This window comes from Platichthys flesus, chromosome 12 (assembly GCF_949316205.1).
Source record: "Platichthys flesus chromosome 12, fPlaFle2.1, whole genome shotgun sequence".
In the NCBI taxonomy this organism is placed as follows: domain Eukaryota; kingdom Metazoa; phylum Chordata; class Actinopteri; order Pleuronectiformes; family Pleuronectidae; genus Platichthys; species Platichthys flesus.
In genome coordinates, this window is record NC_084956.1 from 830,963 (window position 1) to 857,979 (window position 27,017).

The 27,017-nt window shown below is 44.6% G+C and overlaps 2 protein-coding genes across 3 annotated transcripts in view; one reads left to right on the forward strand and one right to left on the reverse strand.

The window, feature by feature from the left end:
- The window catches only part of LOC133966542 (basement membrane-specific heparan sulfate proteoglycan core protein-like), a 298,590-nt gene that overhangs the window by 167,616 nt on the left and 103,957 nt on the right, over nt 1–27,017 (reverse strand). The gene's annotated exons all lie outside the window — the stretch shown is intronic.
- Nucleotides 1–27,017, forward strand: part of slc8a1b (solute carrier family 8 member 1b) — an 80,173-nt gene that overhangs the window by 30,649 nt on the left and 22,507 nt on the right. Inside the window, exon 5 of one of the 2 annotated variants that reach the window (XM_062401439.1) lies at nt 23,945–24,051. In XM_062401439.1, the coding sequence (XP_062257423.1) occupies nt 23,945–24,051 (107 nt within the window). Of the gene's footprint in view, nt 1–23,944; nt 24,052–24,320; nt 24,431–27,017 lie in introns of both variants that reach the window. The other variant, XM_062401437.1, reaches the window with a different exon arrangement.

Sequence of the window (27,017 nt, forward strand, 5' to 3'; positions counted from 1 at the left end):
GTCATAGATATATATAAACACTAGATGTCTCGTCCGCGTTGCCAGCCAATGGAGTCGAACGTCCGCACATGGCGGCCATCTTGCCACAGGCAGCTCGCTCACCCATAACATTGTGTTGGTACTTTTTAATTAACTATAACTTGCTCAATTTTCAACCGATTTTTAAACGAATTGGTTTGTTATAAATGCTGGAGATGTAGTTATGACACTGCATACTTATTAAAAATTATGTTATGTTCTAAAAAATTGAATAATGTTCTTAAAAATTGGTACAAGATTTCCCTCTACAAATGAGATGTATAATTATGAATAATAATAATTATAACCATGGGTTTTCATATGGAAATATCATTAAACAGAACAGATAGGGGCAATAAATACACACATGCACAAGGTTTTTATGTTAAATAAATATATAGGCTACTAAAACTCAACATACAGAATGGCAACATGAGATATATGTATACTTTTATAATAGCAATATTACTAATATAATAAAATAATTTGAATTATCACATGTTTAGTTAAAATAAGTAATAATTCAAATTATTGTATTATATTAGTAACATTCTTTTTATAAAAGTGACATTTATTTGCAGTAAAAAAAAGGTGTAAGATTTCCATTTACAAATGTACATAAAGAGATGCTGCATGTTGAAAATCCTCCCCTTTAGAGAGAACTAGACTACTGGGGAGGTATACAGATGGAGGACAGACATAAAAAATGACCCAGATAGTGAAATCAATGGAAATCTATAATATTTACTAACCTCTGAAGAGGCTGGTGATATACGCCTAAAACGCTGATATGATATGATAATGGTGATTCTTAGGTGAGTCGCATCGACTTTGTAAACGTTATTTTTTCTATTTGCGGTCTGACTGAGACGTTGATTGTACCGGCTGTGGTGATCGGATCTTGAAATGGTTTACATCAGTGAAATCAGAAAAATCATAGCTTTAACGATATGTTGCTTTAGTACCTGGCTGTACTGGTAAAGGATTTATTTACGTCTGTAAATAACTTTGTTTGACGCTGATCGGTAAAACAGCGCAGGGAACCAAAAGTGTGGTGCAAAGATCAGTTCTGTAAAACCGTGGTAACATTTGGCTAATGCCCTTTGAAAAGGACTGTTTTATTGAGCTGCTGTCCCATGTTGTTGCTCTGTAAGTTCAGTGTAGCAATTTAAGCGATGTGGTGTAGCCTTATTTTAAAAAACAGTGACACAACCAATGTCAGCAGCGTATGGTGGTGGCTGTCTATGCCATACTGCGTGTCGGCGATGTGCTCCCCAAGCACAAACACATCCTCTGACCCGATCCTCTTCCGCACATGACCTACAGCAGTTTGATGGGCTGTGATCGTCCGAAACTCGATGAAGCCTGGCGAAGGACCCACTCTGCTGCCCTGACGACCTTCACTGTGCCCTCTGATGGAATCACCAGGCCTCCATTGTTTCTTAGAGACAACAGGTGGTAGCTCTGGTCCTTGATGGCAGATGCAGCGTCTGTCACCAGGCTGGCACGGCGGACATCAAAAGACAGCTTCTTCAGAGCCCGTCGCACAACAAATCCTGAAATTTGAGTTGGTATAATAATATCATAACTTATAATAAGCGTGGAGAAATAAAGGGGACATTTCTCTTTTTGGACTATCATCAGATTGTTTTCCCACAGATTTGACTATTGGCTCTATCGGTTATAGGCGAAATTGACATTCAGTCAGCCTTTACCTGAAATGTACACAAGAGCGTTGTCCACAAGACCATCGAAGCGGACAGGAAGGTAGCTGTGGTCATGGCTGTGGATGAGGGGTAGAGTGGTCGTCCTCCAACCTGAAGGTCGGCAGTTCGATCCCCAGTCTGAACAATCTGCATGCTGAAGGGTCCTTGGGCAAGATGCTGAACCCTGAATGGCCCCCATAGAATAACAAAGTGCTGGGATAGATGCACTGTATGAATGTGTGTGTGATTGGGTGAATGTGAAACTGTAGTGTAAAGCGCTTTGAGTGGTCATCAAGACTAGAAAAGCGCTATATAAATACAAATCCATTTACCATTTACCATGTACTAGGTCAGGAATGTCAGCAAACGGGGATGGAAGATCTTCTTCTCCTCCTGCTGCAAAGGACATATCTACAGCCGATAGGCTTGTAGAGGTGTCGATGACCGCTGGTAGGGACTCTGTCTCATCCTGCGCTGTCACATTGCCTCGGCATGGTTTAACAACTCCACACCGGGCCATCAGCTTCCTAAAGATGTACTTGAACTGGCTGGCATTAGGGTTGTTATTCCAGCCACCTTAAAAAAAAAACAAGATATTCAAGTATATTACACAGATATTCAATATATGAATATAAAATGTTTGATGCTTAAAAAAAAAGACAACTAGCCACCCCTGAATGATCTTTCCAAATAAATTAAGTGGAATGACATTATCCAACAATTCAGAAAAAAAAAAAACATATGGACCAACCAACTGAAAACAATACAAGCTTTGTGTCACCAAGTGACAGTCTCACTGCACATGCTCATGTCTTCCTGTCTCAGGCAGAGGGGGGGATTTTTTATGTAGTAGCTTGAAAAGGGAAATTCTAACACAAGCTTTGTGTCACCAAGTGACACAAAGCTTGTCACCACCTGTGGTCACCACCTGTGGTCACCACCTGTGGTCACCACCTGTGGTCACCACCTGTGGTCACCACCTGTGGTCACCACCTGTGGTCACCACCTGTGGTCACCACCTGTGGTCACCACCTGTGGTCACCACCTGTGGTCACCACCTGTGGACAGGTGTTGTAAACTAGCATTTATGCTAATACACTGTAAACAAAGCATCTGGTTCGTCCAATGACATTGTCATGTCCATGTCCAAATAAAATAAAATCAATCAAGTGTTGCGGTTGGTAAATAAAAATTATTAACACTACCAGATGCTCTGATGGAGAAGTTCCAAGTGGTCCTGGCTGAATCTGTAGGTCAAGACATATCGCTGTCCTTCAATTAGCACAGGAACCATCGCCAGCAACGTGTCAATGTTTATGATGTAGCCCAGGACAGAGAGGAACCTTCAAAGGCAAATATTGTATTACTATGATGATTTTGCCAAAACAGGACACAAGAAAGCAGGGATGCAAACTAATAGTATAGGCTGAAAATAGTGAATGCTCCCAGTGCAGCACTTCTCAAGGCAGACACAAATCCACATTTCAAACAATTCACTTCATTGCCATTGGAAATCATGTGAAACCTCAGTTAAATCATGTGCAGCTTAAGTTATATTGAAAAGAAAGAACAATTCTGCCTCTCCCATAAATGTAAAATTACTCGGTACTAGCCTAGCCTAGCCGTGGTACACAACTAAGCTGAACGATTAAGTCGTTTTTCGGAGAAATGTTCAAGCTTCCAGAATTATAACCACATTAATAACGTTTGTAAGAAACCAAACCATTTGTAAATCCGTCAAGATTTCAGCGAGATAAGAGTGTAAGTGTTTGAGCAGATCACTGACCCTACCTCAGGTACCACAGATCCTTCCAGAAAGCCTGCCTGTGGCAAGATGGCCGCCAGTGATGACATTCTAGGCTCCGCCGGAAGACATCTAGTCTTTATATATATCTATGGTCCTGTCTCCCTGTCTCCGCTCGTCCCTCTCGCCCGATCTCATTTTCTCCCTCAGATTAGATCTCAGATTTCACTTTTCACTTGTGCCTCGACCATCTGTCCCCCCCCCTCTAAAAAAACACAAACACCTACCCCGGCTCCTTCCGACTCTTCCATTTCAATCAGCTGCTCCCTGCTCCTTCAGAACATGAAACTGAATCTCATCAGGCCCGCAGGATTTTCACTACTCTGTCAAATAGATCAAAACAAACAGTTTTCACCAGTGACAAGAAAAATTAAGATTGAGGAGAAAAAGGAGTAAAAAGAAATTCCTCCTCCTCTTCTTCATCCTTTTCCTCCTTCTCCTCATCCATCTCCTCCTCCTCCTCCACCTCCTCATCCATCTCCTCCTCCTCCACCTCCTCATCCATCTCCTCCTCATCCATCTCCTCCTCATCCATCTCCTCCTCCTCCACCTCCTCATCCATCTCCTCCTCATCCATCTCCTCCTCCTCCTCCTCCTCCTCCTCCTCCTTGTCTGGATTCTGTTAAAATGTTACAGGGAGGAAATGAAACCAGGATTCTTTTCTCCTGGAAACCTGATAACTACTGAGATGGAGTTCTGCAGTGAATCATTCTTCTCAGCAGGAGCATGAATCCTGCGTGTGTGAGTCGACTCCCAGTTGACTCCCAGTTGACTCCCAGTTGACTCCCAGTCCGACCAGTTAGTGACCGACAGCCTAGCAGCAGCAGAATCAATAAACCAGCAGGGACTTCTTTCATCCATCACAGTAACTGTCTTATTCCAATGAAACTCTGTTTCTCTCACTTCACCTCCGTCCATCACGTCTCCTCCCTCCATGTGTGTGTGTCTGTGGAGATGGAGGGGGGGGGGGGGGGGTGCTGCTGGAAGTATTCACAACAGATCAAATATCCTGATATTAATATTACATGATGATAATAATTTACAATCCTGCAGTAATTAATTCCCCCACAATGCTTGTGTTTAATGCACATGTTAAAATTAATTGTTTGCGATTTATGGGTGGGGGGGGGGGGGGTGCACCAGGATTATGTTTCATTGCAATAAGGGCCTGTTGTCATCCTGGGTCATGTGCGTCTGTATTCTCTCCAGTGACCAGCAGGGGATGAAATACGTATTTTCTATGAGAAGATGATTCTACTTGTTTATTTTTGATTTATAACATCAGAAACATTTTCACTGTTGAGTGAAACAGAACCTAGAGATCCGTCAGATAGATCTGATTTGTCCTGTGGACACATTGGTTGAACAGGGTGATGGCCGACGGAGGGGGGGGGGGAGACATAGTCCTGAGAGTTTGGCGCCACCGTGTCGCCAACCGACCACCGGACACTCCTGTTGAACACAGCTGATTGGACAAGGACTCAAATCAACAAACTTGTCTCACAGTGAAACATCTGAGACCCAGCAGCTTGAATATAAGACACTAAAATACACGTTATATACAAATTTAAAACATGAACTAGTCCCGGCCACATGAGCTATGATTAAATATGATTAATACAAAGCGACAGAATTACATAACATCTTTGAGAGCAACAAGATTCACAGCTGACGACATGAGACATTGGAGACATCCGGTTGTAGCTTTGCATCTGATTGGGAATGTGATTTTCATAGATTGTGTCAGAGATGGTTTTGTCCTGTTTGTGTTTGTGTAGGAGAAGGGGTTTCACAGCAGTGATTCTCAGGTGAACTCAGGTTCAGTAAATAACTCTGAGTTCTCTGTCCATGCGTCTCCCTGCCGGCAGCAAACTGAAACCAGCTCAGTGAATGTCAGAGACAGCAGAAGGCGTCGGGCGGGGGGGGGGGGTGGTGTAAACACAGGCTGCTGTTTACCAAAGGTCACACGCCCAGCTGGGGTCAGACTGTCACCACGCTGCACCTGGAGGTTTGTACAAGTTCAAGAAGTCGCTGTTCAAACCTGCAGCCGCTCAGCAGCCTCCGGAGAGATCTTCTGTTTTCTGTTTGTTCATCTGGGATCTGTTGATTCCATCTCTCTCTCCTGATACAAGAGATGAATCCTGGACTTTGCACCTCGACCTGTATCAGCACAGTTAAAAAATAGAAACTTATTTAACGTCTTATCAGCTGTTTTCTACTAATCCTTTAGAAAAGTGGTGATTTGCTGGTAGTAATTCTCGACGCTAGCGCCACCTCTCAAAGCTGAAAACTGAAGTATAATATTCAATCTCTCTTGGCACCAGACAATCTGTTCAGCAACATGAACAACATGCTTGTTTTAGACGATTGGATAAATCAAAGGCTCTGAAATGAGAACTGTCTCACTGAGGACATCTGGGAAAAGGTCTCATTTGCAAACTGTGCAAGGATCTGAGCGATCTCTACAAAATGCTGTACAAGATGTACCCTATATTCACTGTGTGTGTGTGTGTGTGTGTGTGTGTGTGCGTGTGCGTGTGCGTGTGCGTGTGCGTGTGCGTGTGTGTGTGTGTGTGCGTGTGTGTCTTCCTGCCATAGTCTGCTATTGCCAGGGTCCTGAGGGAGAGGCAGGCGGCCATCTTGGCTCTTCAGTCACGTCGAGAGACTCGAGAAATCCAATAGGCTCTTAGAAACCAGGCCCTGAGTGTGTGTCTAACATGATTCAGTAGATCCAGACTGGGAGTCATTGATCCTCCACCAGTAAAGCCTGAGCACTGGTCACATAAAACCACATAGATTGTGGACTGGGCCCAGTGCAGCTGATCTGACCACCTCTGATCTGTCACTCAGCATGACGGACACCCACTGGTTCAGATGACATGTGGTTAGTGTGAGGACGAGTGTGAACAAGCACGTGCACAGGACTCAGTTCACGTGCACAGGACTCAGTTCACGTGCACAGGACTCAGTTCACGTGCACAGGACTCAGTTCACGTGCACAGGACTCAGTTCAAGTGCACAGGACTCAGTTCACGTGCACAGGACTCAGTTCACGTGCACAGGACTCAGTTCACGTGCACAGGACTCAGGAGTCTCAGGGATTCTGAATGAAGCTTTTATTTAACACCGACTACGCTTAATAAATCCTTACTTTTAAATATATATGAATTCAAGTAAATTACATATTTAGTTTCATTATTTATTTGCCCCTGGTGTCTTTTCTTTGTTGTTGGATTGTCGGATCAACATCAATTTGACAAATATAGAAATAAGGATATTTAGACCTTTGCAAGGATCTTTGTGTCGGTGACTCAGTGGTTTTATTTCCGTGCTGTGTAGTTGTCTTAACCTCGTGCACATGATTGTTGTCGTGAAGCCGTGTGTTTGTGTAGCTGCAGAGTCACACGGGTCCATTACTCGGCTCCAGATCCTCCTCAGGTTGCACCTCTGAAACCTCAGCAGTTCTATTCTGAGAGGTTTGATGCCCTCGGTGCCGAGCTGCCTGGAAAACAAACCATTACAGTCTGTGTGTGTGAGAGAATGAGAAGCTCCCAGTCCATCCATCACTCCCAGTCCATCCATCACTGGGATGTCACAGCTCCAGGCTCTCACTGGCATCACAGAAAGAGGCTTTATTATTGATGCTTGTAATATTTGTGCTGTTTCCATCTTTATTCCACGAATTTGGTTTCCATGAAGGAACCAGCTAGACATCACAGGAGCTGTCTGTTATCACACGTGCACTATGAACAGCTCGTGCACGTTTTCACCTGCAGACCAGTCGTCCTCTGCTCAGCAGGATCCACGCGTTGCTCCAAATGAAATCTTCCAGCCAATTAGCAGCATCGTTGCTCCCACAGTGTCTGACTGGTCTGAGGACGGAGCTTCTCCTCCCACTGGGAATCCACCTGTTCACTCCAGCTCCCACAGTGTCTGACTGGTCTGAGGACGGAGCTTCTCCTCCCACTGGGAATCCACCTGTTCACTCCAGCTCCCACAGTGTCTGACTGGTCTGAGGACGGAGCTTCTCCTCCCACTGGGAATCCACCTGTTCACTCCAGCTCCCACAGTGTCTGACTGGTCTGAGGATGGAGCTTCTCCTCCCACTGGGAATCCACCTGTTCACTCCAGCTCCCACAGTGTGTGACACAGTCTCCTCCACCTGACTCTCTGTGGTCTGGAGCTCAGTGGGAACTCGGAGTTCTCTGGTTTACTTTCTTTACATTCTGTCCAGAATGCGTTTACAAATATACAGTTACAGATGGAAATACAGTTTTCTCCCTCAAGGACGATATGTTTTCCATCAGCAGTTTGTTCATGATAGAATTCATGTGTTTGTGAAATCATCAAACCAACATTAGTCTACGTAGAAGTTGTGTTTCCCCTGTTGAGCCCCCTGGTGGCAGGTTGCTGTATAACCAGGGGTCGTGTGAGTCCGGAGATCAAAGCTCTGATAATCAACAAACTCAAAGTCGTTTCTATGAACCAGCTTCAAACGTGTCTAATGAACCTCTGCAGCTGATCTGATGATAAACACCAGTTTACCTGTTAGCAGTACACATCTCCCACAAACTCCACAGGCTGTGTGTCTCTTTGCATCAACAGGGACTGTTTGTGCAGCAGTGTCCTGTTAGTGTGTGCGTCACTGAGAGAATCCTCCTGGCTGCGTTTAGGAATCTGTTTTATTTAGCGAGTGGAACGAGAGAATGTGGGAGAGAAGAGTTAAATTCCTGGAGCAGATGGGCCGATAATTATGGAGTCGCACATAAAGCAGACCAGAGAGGAAACAATTTCTCAGTCGGTTGCGCGTGCACACAAGTACACACACACAAACACACACACAAAGGTAAACCACACAAGTGCATTGCACACACATTAGTTACAGACTTCTACTAGTTTCATACCGTTCTGCAGCTTTGATCCTGGTAAGAGGTGCATTACGGTAAATACACACACAAGCACAGACTGGTTACTGACACACACACACACACACACACACACACACACACACACACACACACAGTGTTTTGCCAGCACCTGCAGTTTAAACATCAATAAATACAGAGTTATATTCTCCTTGTTTTGCTCTAATCGTTGAACGAGGTCACCGACAGTTCAGCAGAGAAGGAAATTTGTTGCTGAATATCTTTGTGTTACTTTTCCACACGTTGACGATTTGATCTATAGAAGCAGTTTATTTAGCAGCGTGTTCATTATTTATTGATATGATGTGTAGTTTCTGAGTGAACTTATATTTCACATGACACAGGTGAGGTGGAAAACGTTGTGTTTGCTTCTCGGAGGAGAACTTTTCACACGCTACACCAGTGATTCTCTCATAAACAGCTCTCCTTCAGGTTCTGGTGCTTCATGGGTGTTTCTAGGCAAAATACACAATCACAGCAGTGGGAGGTGTGTTGTTGCATGTGTGTGTGTGTGTGCGCGTGTGTGTGTGTGTGTGTGTGTCTTAGTGGGAGAAGTGAGGTTGCCAAGTCACGAGTTGTTTACCTTCAAGGCAAGGTCACACATTGAATCTCTATCTTTGTGCTGCTGTCTCTGTATTACACAATGACACACACACTCACGTACACACACAGAGACACACACCCATATATATAACACGTATCACATATTACAGTGTACATACTGTACACACAAGTAGTCACAGTCTGTCCTCTCTGCTGTTTTACTTCATCGGATATTTGAACATATGATCTCTAGATCTCTACAGGACCGAAATCTGTATTGATTCCATTGAAAGGGTATTTTGGGCTTTGGATATATATTTTGTTTTTGTTATAAATAATTCAGAAAGCACATTTTTCAACCCATATTTGTCTTATTTTAAGACAAACAAATAAATAAAAAATCATTAACCTTTGGTTCAAATTTGAGAAAAACAGGTTGTTGATTTCCATATTCATGTGAGATTCAACACCTGCCCACACACTTCTAAAAAGTTCACACATTCATTATTCATGAGCCAAAAGAGCTTTTGAGTTTCTCCACATTGGATTATGAAAGTTTAGTTCTTCTTCTCCTTCACTGCGTTCCTCTATCGTCTGACGTGTGCAGATATGAAATGTGCTGATGTGGACGTGTCACCTTGTGTGTAAAAAGCATGTTTGAATGACAGACATGAACTTGTGTGTCACTCTTGTTGGCTCCGGCTGTGTGTGAGTGTGTGTGTGTGTGTGTGTGTGTGTGTGTGTGTGTGTGTGTGTGTGTGTGTGTGTGTGTGCAGGGAGGTCATGACATTTTTACCTGCTCTGGGTTTGGGATTGATTGACAGGTGTCCGGTGACATCAGGGAGGAAGCGGGTGCTTTGTCACATCCGGCTCTCGTCACTGTCACATAATGATGATGTGAGTTATTCTCAGGGAAATGCAGTGTGTGTGTGTGTGTGTGTCTGTGTGTGTGTGTGTGTGTGTGTGTGTGTGTGTGTGTGTGTGTGTGTGAGAGAGAGTGTGTGTGTCTCCAGGCTCCGGAGGGAAGTTTTATAAACTGTGGATTTAAAGTTATTAAACTAAATCTGTACATTCAAAACTGTTGAATTTACCAAATGCCACAAATACAAAAATACAATTATACTAAATATGAAACACTTTTATTAATTCACTTATGGGAATTAGAGCAGCCCAGTCGGTCAATAGAGTGACAGGAGCTGATCTGGGATCAGCCTTCTGACATCAGTCCAGAGAATAAAGCTCAGACTGGAATTAACTTTTATTTGTATTGACTCTCTTTGAGTTAGGGTGTACAAATGTGTGTGTGTCTGTGTGTGTGTGTGTGTGTAGTGAAATGTGTTATTCCTCTCTAAGTTTAGATGAAGAAGAATAACACAATGTGAAGGTGAAATGAATGTGGTAAAGAGAGGGCAGACTTTCTACTCTCATCCATCAGAAGGTGATGATTGGTCCATTCAGCCACAGGAAGCTGAGCCTGTGTGTTTATGATCATAGTAAAATGACAGTTTTCTCAATCTGAGCTGTTGCCTGCAGACCTTCATGTAAACCTGGTTTCTCCACCTTCTTCATTTCCACCCTCAGTCGACCTTAGAGTCTGTGACTTAGACCTCGTTCCTTTATCTCAGCCACTCTCTGGATTAGCTGAGATAATCCCACTCCTGTGGAACCATAATTAAATCTGCTCAATCTGGGATTGTATGTGGATTTGCAGCAGATTGCAGAGACTCATAAACATCTGTCTCCTAAACGTCTGATTCCTTCAAGATCCACGAATCATTCTCTGAGAATTCAATGAAAATGAAAAAGTATTTTGTTATATTAAAGATAAAGTGTTAAAGGGAGTTGATGGTGTAGAGTTGTTTGGTGTCTCATTCTCCATCAGTCCCCTGAGTTTCAGTGAAGTCTGAACATCTCCTCTCTCCTGAAGCTCATGAAGCAGGAGCTGGTACTCTGCTCTGCTCCTTCTCTTCACCTCGGACTGAAGACACACCGAGCTGGTTGCTCATCTGACTTGTGAATTGGTAGAAGGTTGTGACCTGGGTAGAATCTGTAATGTTTGATCTGGAGCCAACTAGAGCTGAGTACCTGAGGGGTTCCTCAGGTACTCCAGACCTCTGGGTTCCTATTGATGATGATGAGCTGCTCCTCATCTTCCTCCGTCCTCCACACTCTCTGGTTCCTGCGTCCAGCTCCAGGACAGATGAGGCTTCTGCTTCTCAGCGATGTGTTCATCACTTTCACTCATATCGATTCTGTACGACTTATTATGAATCTATATGAAGCTCTGGCCTCGCTCTTCATCATGCAGATGGATGAGTGCAGCGCTCGGACATTTGGTTCAAACTTGTCCTCAAACTTTTCTTGAGAAAAATGAAAGTTCAACCCCAGAATGACTTGTAGCAGTTTATCTGACCGACTCAATGGATCAAATCTATTTGAGCACGACTGCTCAGCTGATCGTGAATCTGTGGTGGCTGTCTGCGTCATGTTCTTCTCTGCAGGTAGAAATGAAACAGACACCAGTCAGTGTGTACATGTCAACACGCCTGCATTGACCTCTGCCCCCCCCCCCCTCCCCCCAACAGCCAATCAGGTGGCTCCCACCGGGAACAGCTTCTGTTTTCTTCAGTCACAAACTCTCCTCCTCCTCTTAGAATCCAGATCAAATAAACTTCATCAAAAACAACATTGTTGATTTAGATAAAATCCAGATACACAAGGTGATAGAAGACATCTCCTGCTTCTCCTCCTTCCCTCTTATCGCCTGTGGCACTTGTTGGATTTTCCTCTTTCAGAAGATGATCATGTTCTGTGGTGTCGTCCGGACCTGCAGCAGATTCTCCTCTCTCCACTGGAGCTCAGGAAATCACCTGATGAGGAGAAACTACAGATTCTCTTCTTCACTGTGCTCAGGCTCTCAGGCTCTCAGGCTCACCACCTCTCTCATCTTACTTCTCTTTAGCCTCCTGTCAGTTTGTGATTTATACAGGTGTGTCTGTGTGTCTGTGTGTGTGTGTGTGTGGCCGTGCTTTTTAAATAGTGTGTATCGGTCAGTTTCTATGTCCGGATTGTCTCTGTGTGGTTTTATGACTCCACTCTGCCAAAAGATCTGGCATGCCTTTGTGTCAGATTACGTGTGTGTGTGTTTGTGTGTGTGTGTGTGTGTGTGTGTGTGTATGAAATACGGAGAAAGACAAACTGAAGGAGCAAAGAACACACACACACACACAAGTGTTATGAGCTACTGTTCTGGTTTCATCTGTTTGTGTGTTTGTTTGTGTGTTTGTGTGTGTGTGTGTGTGTGTGTGTGTGTGTGTGTGTGTATTTGTGTGTGTGTGTGTTTGTGTGTGTGTGTCTGTGTGTGTGTGTGCTCCCTGAGAGGAAGAGATCCATTTCAACTCATCCGATGATATCAAAGAGCCGCGAGTGTTCACACGTTTCTGTCGTCCTGTGAACGAATCCCTGACCTGAGAACTATCTGCTCCACAGACTAAGATTAGACCAGTGTTACTGGAACAACTGGGGGGGGGGGGGGGGTCGATGGTTCCACAGCAGAACGACTCATGCTGGTTTGAATCAACACTTTCATTCCTCCTCTTTTTCAGTTTACATCACTTTCTAACCTTGTTTGGATAAAGAGCTTTATGTTATTCATTGTCATTATTGATTGATTGATTGATTGATTGATTGATTGTTTGATTGATTGATTGATTGATTGATTGATTGTTTGATTGATTGATTGATTGATGGACGTGAGCAGCAGCTTTCAGACCAGTGACCATATAAGTGTCTGTGTAGATGTAAAGACAGGAGGAGGACAGACGGAGACATGTTCATCCTCACGCTGCCGGGCCCTGACCTGTCGGGGGTGTCTCACTGACTGTAAACAATCGTCCACGTATACATGACCGTATATGGACAGAGGTCAGGGGGTCACGTGGTCTTATATGGGCACACGTTTACTGTACAGCTTCCTGGAGATACACATACGCAGCTGATTTATCTGCCCGGTGCATAATTCAGAAAATAAAGAACCACTACATCATTCTCTTTACTCCCAGTGCTGGATCCTACATCTCCCACAATGCAACATCTCTTAGTTCATTCAGCATTAACTGGGTTATTTCATATTTAATAAGATAATAGAGAAAAAAAATTAATTTCATTTGTGAGGGTTTTATCATTCAGGACATTTGAAGCTTCACCTCAACGTGGGTTCTGTTTTATAAACTGTGGACGTGAAGAGAGAGAGAGAGAGAGAGAGAGGTTTGTTAATTCAAAATCAAAGAAGAAATCATAGAAGAAATCATAGAAGAAAAGATGTTTGAGATCTTCCCTGAGAATCGGCAGGTTTCCATAGTAACATATTCATATTTCCAAAGGAGAGGTTTTAAAAGTTGTTGCTCTCTGCAGCTCTCCCCTCTCTCTCTCCCTCTCTCTCTCCCTCCCTCGTTCTATCCATCCTCTCATCCTCTCATCCTCTCATCCTCTCATCCTCTCATCCTCTCTTCCTCTCATCCTCTCTTCTTCTCATCCTCTCATCCTCTCTTCCTCTCATCCTTTCTTCCTCTCATCCTCTCATCCTCTCATCCTCTCATCCTCTCTTCTTCTCATCCTCTCATCCTCTCATCCTCTCTTCCTCTCATCCTTTCTTCCTCTCATCCTCTCATCCTCTCATCCTCCAATCCTCTCATCCTCTCTTCTTCTCATCCTCTCATCCTCTCATCCTCTCATCCTCTCTTCCTCTCTTCCTCTCATCCTCTCTTCCTCTCATCCTCTCTTCCTTTCTTCCTATCTTCCTCTCATCCTCCCATCCTCTCATCCTCTCTTCCTCTCATCCTCTCTTCCTCTCATCCTCTCATCCTCTCATCCTCTCATCCTCTCTTCCTTTCTTCCTCTCTTCCTCTCATCCTCTCTTCCTTTCTTCCTCTCATCCTCTCATCCTCTCTTCCTCTCTTCCTCTCATCCTCTCATCCTCTCTTCCCCTCTTCTTCTCATCCTCTCATCCTCTCATCCTCTCTTCTTCTCATCCTCTCTTCCCCTCTTCTTCTCATCCTCTCATCCTCTCTTCTTTTCTTCCTCTCTTCCTCTCTTCCTCTCTTCCTCTCATCCTCTCATCCTCTCTTCCTCTCATCCTCTCTTCCCCTCTTCTTCTCATCCTCTCATCCTCTCTTCTTCTCATCCTCTCTTCCCCTCTTCTTCTCATCCTCTCATCCTCTCATCCTCTCTTTTGCCGCCGGCGTCTGATAGGAAACTGGTTGCCATGGAAACCCAGCCACGCTATAGCTGCCTGTTGCCGTGGCAACAGTCCGACCCCTTCTCTTATGATTTTCCATAAATCCACAGAACTCTGAACGACTCAGTTTTCTGTCTCAAATTCATCTCAGGTGCTTTTAATCTGACTTTCTTGTTATTTTTTAGATATTGAATATTGATTTGTTGTAACTGTATGAAGGTCTTATAATATTATCCATTATATAATAATGGATAGAACCGTGTTTCCAGGAGGATTCATATTCAAAATCACAAAATATGAAATACAAGGAATCCACTTGAACACCTGTTCCACCATCAGATGTGAATATGATGGAGAATCAGAGAATAAGTCCTGGTTTTATTTCATCTTCCACTAATATCCAACAATGTTTTACTGGATTTTGTTCTGTATAGATTTAACTGAGGTGAAATCTTATAAAGGAGAGAGGGAGGAAGAAAAAGAGAGATGGAAGAGAGGAGAAAAGAGAGGGGAAGTCGTGTTGATATATTTGAGCTCATTAAGTTTATTAGGTTTAAACACTCAGGATCAAAACACTCGTGTTTCACTGAGATGCCAACAGGGGGGGGGGGGGGGGGCGGGGGGGGGGCAAAGAACTGAGTGTGACGGAGGGAGGGAGGGAGGAGAGAGAGTTATTGTCATGTGTCAGTTCTTCAGAGAAGCTTTCTGAAGAACCACGGAGAGGAGAGGACGAGAGGAGGTGCAGAAAGGAGGTGACGAGAGGAGGTGAATGGGAGGAGGTGACGAGAGGAGGAGAATGGGAGGAGGTGAATGAGAGGAGGTGAAGAGAGGAGGTGCAGAGAGGAGGTGCAGAGAGGAGGTGAATAGGAGCGTTCACTCTGAGCCAGAAAAGTTCATTTGTAAATTGGAAACGAAAGAGTTTCAGAGTTTGTGTGTAAGTGGCAGGAAGAGAGAGAGAGAGGGGCGAGCGGCGCCAACTGGAACAGTGTGCCACCGCTAAGGTTAGTCGGCCAACACCAGGAGGAGGAAGAGGAGGGAGAGGAGGTGGGGAGGGAGAGGAGGGAGAGGAGGGAGAGGAGGGAGAGATTCAAAAGAGGGGATGAAGTGAATCTGTATAGAGAGAAAAATGTCACTCAGAGGAAAAAGAGCAAAGAGAGGATTTTTCTTTCCTCCCTCAGGCGTTTGTAAAGGAAAATGGCAAAAAGCTAAAAGACAGGAAGACAGAAAGAAAGAAGGACAGAAAGACAGAAATACAGGAAGACAGGAAGACAGGAAGACAGAAGGACAGAAAAACAGAAAGACGGAAAGACAGAAAGACGGAAAGACAGAAAGACGGAAAGACGGAAAGACAGAAAGACAGAAAGACGGAAAGACGGAAAGACAGAAAGACAGAAGGACAGAAGGACAGAAAGACAGGAAGACAGGAAGACAGAAAGACGGAAAGAAAGAAGGACAGAAGGACAGTGAGGTCTCTGGTCCGTCTCCATCCCGGTGGACAGCCCTCTTCCCTCCTCATGCTTCCTGTGGTCAGCCTCCTCCTCCTCCTGCTGCCGGTCACAGCTCATGTTCACTGCGACAGGGGAAATGTTAAATACTAATCAGCATCATTTTAATTTGGTAAATGATTCAACAAGTTTTTCCTTTCTGGATGCCTCTGTACTTTCAAAATAAGAGCACAGCATGGTTTCCATTTAATAACATCTTTCATCAGCCATTAAACTAATCCTCACAGTTTTCCATTAGGATTTTTCTGATGAGTAAAAAATACTCGGATACAGAAGTTATAGATTGATGCAGGAAACATATTCTTTCTACCTGAAGAATTATGTATTTTCCACACTTAGTAACTTCACACCAGGAATCTATTCGTGCACTTTCCGTGTGTTTGGGTTCAGCTGAATTAGCACCTGACATTTCTGTGCTGCGTTTCAGGATCTGATGATTAGATCTCGTGTGACAGTCGAACGTCCTCAGTGACTTCACGTCCACGGCTGAGGAGGAAAGGCCACGGATGAAAGTCAGAGGAGCTTTAATAATAGCATAATTCACTAAATCCTCTTCTCATGAGGATTAAACTGCTGAAGTCAGACTCTAACAGAATTCACTGATGGCAAATGATCAAATATTTGACTTTATAGAAACTAATAATTATGAATAACTTTAATAATGTGTAAGGTGTGTGTTGTTCTGTAACAACAAACCACAACGTCTCCCTGTGTTTGTGGTTTAACCTCAACCAGAGTTTATCAGTCACAACTCATCACGTGCACAGACGTTTTAAATAATCATGTGAAGGTCCACATGAAGACCAGTGTCCACATGAAGACCAGTGTCCACATGAAGACCAGTGTCCACATGAAGACCAGTGTCCACATGAAGACCAGTGTCCACATGAAGACCAGTGTCCACATGAAGACCAGTGTTCACATGAAGACCAGTGTCCACATGAAGACCAGTGTCCACATGAAGACCAGTGTCCACATGAAGACCAGTGTCCACATGAAGACCAGTGTTCACATGAAGACCAGTGTTCACATGAAGACCAGTGTCCACATGAAGACCAGTGTCCACATGAAGACCAGTGTCCACATGAAGACCAGTGTTCACATGAAGACCAGTGTTCACATGAAGACCAGTGTCCACATGAAGACCAGTGTTCACATGAAGACCAGTGTCCACATGAAGACCAGTGTTCACATGAAGACCAGTGTTCACATGAAGACCAGTGTCCACATGAAGACCAGTGTCCACATGAAGACCAGTGTCCACATGAAGACCAGTGTTCACATGAAGACCAGTGTTCACATGAAGACCAGTGTCCACATGAAGACCAGTGTTCACATGAAGACCAGTGTCCACATGAAGACCAGTGTCCTCATCCTTCCTGTCGGTCGTGTCTGATTGAAAACATTAGATCTAGACTCGTGACATCAGGTCTGATCCTCGTCCTCCTGAAGCAGAGCTGCTCCTCCTGGTGATTCACGTGTCTTGACTCCTCAGGTCGGGGGGGAAGGTCCAGATTATGATATCAGCGTGAGGAAGGAGGGTTTTCTCTTTCTAATCTGCCCAGTGGTGCCCCAGAGGCTCTTCAGTCCACTTGACTGTGAGTCACTCTCCATCAGCGCTGAGCTGCACCTGGAAGTGATGGAGCTGCAGAATCAGCTGGTTAGCATTCAGATCGTCTCCTGCTCTTCTGCTGCTGCACGCTCTCACTCGTATGAGGACACACACACAGACGCACACAGACACACACTCCCCTCAGTCTCATTACTTAGTGGTTCCTATAGAACATGCTAAATGCAGTACATTTAAATGTCCCTTTGTCCTGCAGCCACCTGTCTCTCCTCGTCCCGTCTCCCCTCACCTCCAAATGTGGTTTATATGCACTAATTGAAATTATAAGCAGCTTTGCGTGTGTGTCTGTTTGTGTGTTTGTGTGTGTGTGTGTGTGTGTGTGTAAACTGCTGAGCTCACCAATCTCTCACTTAATCCTGACTGGAATAACTAAAGACGCCATTAATTACCCTGTCCATCTCCCTGTCTCATTATCCTTCTGTCTGTCCATTCAGTCGGTCTTCTGCTTCCCTCATGGTGCTGGAATAAATCTGCACAGTGATATCAAATCACATCATTAATCCCCAAAGGATTATTTAATTAAAATATACATACAAGGTGCATATGAGTACATTATATTTTCTTGAAGTGTAAATCTTAATATTCAAGTCTTCATCCAAGATTACTGCAGGAAGTTAGTGGCACTGGGCAGTTCCCAGTGGTGATCAGCCCTTCTCTTCCCAGGTTAAGGCCCAGTGCAGCAGCTGCTGTGACCCAAACCAGTGCCTCTGTGTACTGGGAACAACCAGGTCATCAACGTTATGTATTTGTGTCGTGCACAGAAACAAGAAGAAGCTTGTTCACCTCGAACTCTCCTTCACTCACGTTATAGAAACAGAAACTGAGTCCGAAGTCTCATGTTCCCAAAAAAGGAAGTCGCTTAGAGATCCCAGCTACATGTCAGATCCAGGGAAGAGTTATTATTACACAGAACACACACACAGACACACACACACACACGCACACACACTCACTCATATACAGTACATGTGTTTTAAGTTCCATTTATATCTTAAGAGATATTTCCTGTGTGTGTGTGTGTGTGTGTGTGTGTGTCTGTGTTGTGTGTTTGAGGGAGTCCCCAGGTTTTCCAAACTCCTTATTTGGTTAAAGATATACTGGAGATAGGAATGAACGACTGGGGGGGGTGATAGGGAAACTCCCTGTGATGATAGAGAATAGTTTAAATGGCACAGAGGAGAGTCGGACACACACACACACACCCTCAGAGACCCACACAGACACACACACTGCTTCACATGGTGCTGCCCAGTCTCTGTTCAGCGTCAGGCGGATGAAGTTTGTGTGAGCAGAGCAAACAGAGTGTGTGACTGTCGGGGGGGGGGGGGTCTCGAAGCTTCTCCGAGGAAACACAAGTATTTTTATATAAAACATCAACCGGATTATTTCATATTCAGTTTCCACTCAGATCCTTGCAGCTGAACCTCACACACTGATCTGGAGAGAGCTCCTGTTCTCCAGCCTTGATGAGATGATTTCTTTACATCAGCTTCCAAACAACCTCCGTTTAGTTCAGATGCAGAGGGAGCGTGGCTCTGCCCGAGGCCCCCCCCGTCTCAACTGTCCATCAGCGAGCAGCTGTTGTGTCTTCCTGTCGTCAGGTTTCACATGAAACAGCTTCACGAGGGTTTGAAGCGTGTTCGGGATCAGAGGCTTCAGGGAACCAGACGTTAAAGGTTCAGTCATAAAGTCATCCAGCAGCAGAGCAAACACCTTTATCTTCATATGAAGAGATGAGACCCACAGGCAGAGAGACAGAGTGTGTGTGTCTGTGTGTGTCTGTGTGGGTGTGTGTTCCCATTAGCCTCCATAAAGTCAGGATTATGTGCATTATTGAGCCGAGTGGAGCTTGTTAAAGAGGCCTGGCTGCCGCGGTCTAACTATTGTTGTGGTTTCCCACTGTGGCCAACATCATTATCAGCTTTGTCTTATAAAACCACACACACACACACACACACACACACACTGTTGCAGCTGTTATTCATTCGGTGCACAACTACACACCAACTTGTACACACACTCTTGTTCTCTGTATGTTGAGCAGTGACTCTTCAAGTGAAAGCTGCCAAAACACAAACACACACATCTTCTGTTTAGTCTGTGACCAAAGTCCACCCACCAGCAATCTGCTCCACACAAACACACCCGCACGCACTGTGATAGCCTACACACACACACACACACACACACACACACACACACATAGATTTTTTTGCAGAACACAACATGTTAGTGTTACAGTCACATTTGCACACACACACACAGACACACACACACACACAAACAGAGTGGCAGCATTTTTCTCTCTCAAACTTAAAATAAAGCACTGCTTCCCAAACTTACATTTTCCAATCCAAATACGTCTCTAAGGCAGAGGAGTGACCGGCTGCTTCCTGTGTGTGTGTGTGTGTGTGTGTGTGTGTGTGTGTGTGTGTGTGTGTGTTTGTGTGTGTGTCATGCAACTGAACACTTAGTAACTATGTTTCTCTGCTGGATACTAGAAACAGAACACGTTCAACAGATAAAGAACAAATTCAAATAGCCAACAGAAAAAACAGTTGCAGTTGATTTAAGAATACGAAAATAAAGACGCTAAAGACGTTTATGTCTGGAGGCAATATGTTTTCAAATGCACAAAATAATTATTTCTAATTTGGGTAATTTTTTTATTTTGAGGTGCGTGGTCAATTTTTTTTGGGGCCTCTTGAACCAGATTTATCAAATCTGTCTTTATGGAATTTCTTCAAAATTAAGCTCTGTTGTCACCTGGACTCAAAGATGAAGGAGTGAGGTGGAGGAGTGAGACGGAGGAGTGAGACGGAGGAGTGAGACGAAGGAGTGAGACGGAGGAGTGACATGGAGGAGTGACATGGAGGAGTGACATGGAGGAGTGACATGGAGGAGGGAGATGAAGGAGTGAGACGAAGGAGTGAGACGAAGGAGTGATACAGAGGAGTGATACAGAGGAGTGAGATAATGGACTGAGATGGAGGAGTGAGACGAAGGAGTGAAACGGAGGAGTGAGACGAAGGAGTGAGACGGAGGAGTGACATGGAGGAGTGACATGGAGGAGTGACATGGAGGAGTGACATGGAGGAGGGAGATGAAGGAGTGAGACGAAGGAGTGAGACATAGGAGTGAGGTGGAGGAGTGATACAGAGGAGTGAGATAATGGACTGAGATGGAGGAGTGAGACGAAGGAGTGAAACGGAGGAGTGATACAGAGGAGTGACAGAGCAGATCTGTCACAGCTGCTCAGACTCACTTGTTTTTTACTCCTCAGCTCAAAGTCAGATGGAGGACATCTCTGTGGAGACAGATGTACACACACTGTGTGAGTGTGTGTGTGTGTGGGCGTGAGAGCGTGCTAGTGCGATACACTTGTGAACGCTGCCACACAAGTGTGATACCACTTCTGTCTGGGCAGGTGTGTGCAGAGGTGTTTCCATCCTTGTGAGGACCGGGTCCACTTTTCTACAGGATCAATAAATAGAAAGGTCCTCACGAGTATAGAGGTTCAAACACGTGTGTGTAAATTTCACATTGAATGTGTCGCTGTCACATGTCAGACTGTGTGTGTGTGTGTGTGTGTGTGTGTGTGTGTGTGTGTGTGTGTGTGTGTGTGTGTGTGTGTGTGTGTGTGTGTGTGTGTGTGTGTGTGTGTGCACGCAGTATATTAACATGTAATCTAACACAGACACACAAAGAGCCAACGCTTACTGGAAACAATGTATATAGGCTACTGTCTACACACAGACACACATACACACACACACACCTACACACACAATTCATTAAAGTGTGTGTGCAGTATGTGATCCTTTCCTCAAATACACACACACACACACAGACACACATTGATCATGGGTCTGGAAACAATCTTCTGTGTTGGTGAACCCAAACATTGTGTTGCCGTGGCACCCAGAACGGTGCACTGTACAGCCAACATGTTTGTCATGTGGAGGGAAGTGTGTGTGTCTGTGTGTGTGTGTGTGTGTGTGTGTGTGTGTGTGTGTGTGTGTGTGTGTGTGTGTGTGTGTGTGTGTGTGTGCGTGTGGAGAGAGATGAGGGTTGAAACAAAGATGATGAATCCAGTTCATCATGGATAATCTCTTCATCGTGGCACTGTCTGGAAAAGCGTGTTTGACGAGTGTGTGAAACTATGTGTGTGTGTGTATGTTGTGTGTGTGTTGTGTGTGTTTTTCCAGCGATTGGTCATCTGTGGTGTTGGCCAGCTTTAACAGAGGAGTCATCATTCCTGAACTCAGGGAGAGGAAAGACCAACGATCGGTCGTTTTCCAGACGCGTCCCTTCAGTTTCTATTCTCTTGCTCTGACGGGTTATTCATCTGGAGTCACACACTCATGTTCAACCTGAAACAACACAACTTCTTATCCTCAATACAAATTGAGTTTGAAGGGGAACTGGTCCCACAGCCGGACTGACATGTTGCTCCGGCTGCTTCTGTGATTCCTGCTGAAACGACCGGTCACCTGAAAGTATCCGTGTCGTGGACGAGCCTCTGGTGTTTGTGTCTTTTCACGCAGCTCAGTTTCCTGTCATCAGCCTGAAGCTCCTCAGTTCAGGCTGATGGAGGCTGCAGTGGATTCCTAATGAGAGCAGCCAATCAGCAGCTTGGTAAATATGAGACTTTGTTTATCTCGAACAAGTCGATAATTCAGAAGCTCTCAAAAGTCCCTGCGTCCTCATTTCAAACGGTGCGTGTCCTCGAGTGTAGGCGTCGCCGTCCTCACGTCTTAATAAAATAAACTCCATCAGCTGGGAGGATCTGCACTTTGCTCAAGGGCTCCACCACGAGGCAGGGGAGGGTTCTCCTCCGTCAGTCGTCGGGCTGCAGTGGGAGTTCACTGACAGTCTGTTGGTCGTTAGCGTCCTGAGGCCAGAGGGTGAAGCTCGTCTCCATCTGCTCTTATGAGTCACTGATAAATGGGCTAATCCCTGTAATGAGTTAACCCCTGATATGAACGTGTGTACTCCACATATTAATGGTTTAATCTCTGCTGTGTGTGTGTGTTGTACAGATTAACCTGTGATTCTTTGGTGTATCATTAGCAGGCTGCTGTGTGCTGTGGCTCAATCTGTTTGTGTGTGTTTGTGGTGGAAAGTACAAATGCAGATTTACTCAAAAACAACTGGAATATAATTGTTACACTTTTTAAAGCGGCAAAAATGTATTTGAACCGTTTGACATAATCTGTATTTATACATTTTACTCAATGTGTAGTCAATATTAATCCATGTTTTCTACTTATGACACAAAAATGATCGTTGGCTTCACTTTCCAGATCCGTCCATTTACATAAACAGTGGATTCATGATATAAGATATCTGATGATTCAATGCAGGTTGCAGGCCTGTGATTAGAGATAATGGTTTGTGTGTGTGTGTATGTGTGTGTGTGTGTGTGTGTGTGTGTGTGTGTGTGTGTGCTTCCCAGCCTCTAGGCCAGATTATGAGTTTTCTCTCTGCAGCTGTCTTTGCGATTGCCTGTAGTGGATTTGGATCAGAAATTGGGTTTTGTTCCAGACTAGGATCACAAGATAAACAGACACACACACACATGTGCATATATCCTTGGGCACTAACACACAAACACACACACACACACACACAAACACCATGTAACGCTCCATCGCCCTGTGACCTTAAATAGTAGCTTTCCTGCCAAATATGACAAAGGCCAACTGTGACAACAATCACACACACACACACACACACACACACACACACACACACACACACACACACACACACACACTCTTACTGGAGGATTAGTGTCTGCCTCTACACCTCATGGGTTTGGTTGTTGGTGAAAACGCAGCTTCAGATAAAGAAGTTGTTTTGTTCCATCGTCAGTTCAGTGTTTTACTGCTGATCTTCATATTTCATATTTCATATTTCACTGGGCTCTGAGGGTCGAGCTGTTATGTGTAGTTTCTCATGGAGCTGATTTCAGACCAGTTTCTCTCGGGCTGACCCACAAACAGAGCTGGTTACGTGATTTTCTTCTCTGCGTCCTGTTGAGAGCGATGATTTGCTGCGGTTATTAATTATTGCAGCAGCAGATTTCATCGTCCTTTGGTTGAGAGTCACTTCTTCCTTCTTTCTTATTTTCATTGCGTCCGGTCTGGACGGATTTCTTTTCCTTCTCAGATTCCTGACTCGTCTGTTTGCTGATCTTTTCAACAGTGTGTTCAGTTCATGGTCAATTCAGGCAAAATGTGAAAACAAGACCCAGTTTATTAGCCTTATTAAAACTGAGTTCTTGGATTGGCTGAATTGACGATGAATTGTCCTGGTTTCCCACAAGACCAAAGAAAACACGTTGTCCTCCAGTGAACGAGTGAAATCTGTTTTTTAATGTGACCTGAAACCAGACGTTCAATCTGGAAAAAGGAAAACTTGTGGGAAAACCAGCTGCTGCTCTTTTCTTGTTTCCTCTTGATTTTCCGATTTCCTGTCCGTCCTGTCCTCACTGTCTTCTCTTCTTCCCTTTTCCTCTTCCCCTTCTGCTCCTCCTCCTCCTCTTCCTCCTCCTCCTCTTCCTCCTCCTCAGTAAAACCATCAAGGTGAGGGTCATCGACGACGAGGAGTACGAGAAGAACAAAACCTTCTACATAGAGATCGGAGAGCCGCGCCTGGTGGACGGCAACGACACCAAAGGTCAGGAGGCTGCATGCTCTCACCACCAGGAGGCGCTCAGGAGGAGATGATCTCTTTCTCCTGCTCCTCCTGACGTCTCCTTGAACATGCAGCAGCTTGTGGATCACCTCATCTCACCACGCCCGCCCCTCCACCTCCTGTGTGTGTGTGTGTGTGTGTTTTTGTGGACATAATGCCGTGTTGTTTTGTTTACCATTGCATGCATTTACCACCCCCCTCTGTGTGTGTGTGTGTGTGTGTGTGTGTGTGTGTGTGTGTGTCCCATACAGGAAGACCCTAAGCGTTAGGATCTTAGACCGGGAGGTGTACAATAAGCAGTCCTCCTTCTACGTTCTGCTCGAAACCCCCCAATGGAGACGCAGCAGGAAGGAGCAGACAGGTGTGACAGCCAATCAGCACAGAGGACACACCCTAGTGGATCCTGAGTCAACAGGCCGAGCCCAGAAATCACTGACACACCACATTCACCCTCACTGCAGCTCGCTCATCAAGTATTTAATCCTGGTTCATGCTGATGTGTATGTTCACGTATGCATCTGCATCTATTATTAATTATCATTCAGTATATATATATATATATATATAATCTGTAAAAACAACTATCTCACCCATAATCCAAAGCTCAAGATTTAATTTTCATGGTGACAACACACAGAAAATAAGAACAGAACTTTTAAGATAAGAGTTTGTACGTTTAAACATATAGATTATAGATATTAGATTACAGATATTAGATTATAGATATTAGATTATAGATATTAGGTGTCAGTTAGGTTGTAGAGTGAGACTGAGTCACTGAAGGATGAAGTAAAGCATTAAGATACAGAGAAGAGGGAGCGTGGACAGGTAGGTGAGACTCCGTCCTTACATGAATCATAATTTAATAAAACACTTGATGAGAAGCCCAGGGCCTCGTCCACGAGGACACAGAGCGTCTCAGGGGACACGACACAGAGCGTCTCAGGGGACACGACACAGAGCGTCTCAGGGGACACGACACAGAGCGTCTCAGGGGACACGACACAGAGCGTCTCAGGGGACACGACACAGAGCTGCTCCACAGGCCTGTTGATTCTGGATTCAGGAACACACCGGAGACTTTCTCCTTTCTCCACCTCTCTGGATTTCCTCCTTTGCTTCTCCTCAGACGTCTGCTCATTGGACTCACACCTGTCCTCTCCTGTCCTCTCCTTTCTTCTGCCCCCCCCTGTTCTCTCGTTTCCCCCTCGTCCTCTGTTCTCTGCAGGTGAACATGTCTCTTCACGCTGTCCCCATGCAGCTGGAGGACGTTCACTGTGGCTGTGATCACTTCCTGCTAAAGAAACCTCGTAGCCCATAATGCTAAAGAGGAAGTTGTAACCAGCAGCACAGAAATATCATCGTGTTGATGAAGAGTTTCAGGCAAATTGCATCACAGACATAATAAGAACTGAAGTGTGTTACCCAGAGGCATCATCTGCTTCTGATTTGAATATAAAACCACATTTTCTGATCAAATTAAACAAAACATGACTCGCAAATTAAATTAGTTAAGTTTAATTATAGTTCATAACTAAAACAAAGAAAACAAAAGCTCTGTGTATCAGAGTCGCTCAGGTTCAACTTCTGGAGGACTCCTCTTTTCCTCTTTCCTAAAAACACCTCGAGCTCTAATCTCTGAGGATTCTCCCTGATGGACGAATATTAAAGAACAGATTCAATTTCAAATGTGATGATTCAATTATGATTTAAAAACCACTTCACAAACAATTCATAAAACCATAACAGACCATGAAACCCACCAATTATTACAGATCCTGGTTGTGTTGATATTGTGTTAATATTGTTCCAGATGTTGTGTGCAGCAGATTGACCCTGAAGTCGGTCTTCGTCTTTCTTTAAACTGATTTTACTTGTTTCTAATCTAAACGACAAAAGTCACAGTGACAGTGACTGTGCATGATCAGGTTTAGAGCTGTGTGTGTTCACTGGGCTGTGAAAGGTTTAATGTGTGTGTGTGTGTTTGCATCGGCTTCCATTGTGTTTATCCATTACCTCGTTGGAGCCACTCATCCCCCTCCTCTTCTTCACGTGTGCATTTAGATCAATGACATAATATTTTAAAGCAAATTGCCGTTTATGTTGAAAAAACGAATCAGAAAGGAAAACACTTTGATTTAAACTCTCACAGACACACACACACACACACACACACACACACACACACACTCATACACACACAGCCACACAGACACACACAGCATTTTATATCTCCCAGCCATCAGCAGTGTTTTTAGTGATGAGGGGATCAGAGATAAGGACTGGACATCACATCATCACAGTCAGGAGATCAAACACACCTCCGGGAAACACAAACACACACAGACACACACACACTAATAACTGATGACACTGGTTCTACGTTAGTGTTTTACTGAGGCTGTGCGTTCAGTAAATCAGCTCTTGTCACAACGACCTGACGCACAGAGAGAATCCTTCATGTAGAATCGATTTCTTTCCCTAAACACATTCTGCCACAAACCAACACATTTCAAATGGGCCTTCAGGATCCTGCCCCAGAGACGGCAGCTGGAAACCAAGCAGCTGGTTCCCTCTCATTGGTTGGTCATGTCCCAGTTGTGATTCCAGAGAGAGGCTGATTCCAGAAGACGACTTGTACATTCAGAAAGAGCAGGAACGGAGAGAAGAGGGTCGGCTCCGTGAGCTCCTGTTTCATCTTCTATCAAAGCAGGACCTCAGATGTTAGGGAGGTTCCTCAGAGCCAGGAGGAAAGCCTTGGGTTCGGTTCTTGTCCTTGTTCTATCAGCTGTTTGGCTGTTGATCAATGTGCCGACCAACATGAGGAGTGACACGTTGTGGAGTGAGGTGGAAAAGAACATGAAGTGTGGATCAGTGATTTGTCTTGTAGCTGTTTGACGTGACCGAGAACTGGAAATATGTGAATTTAATTGATAGCAGACTGTTTT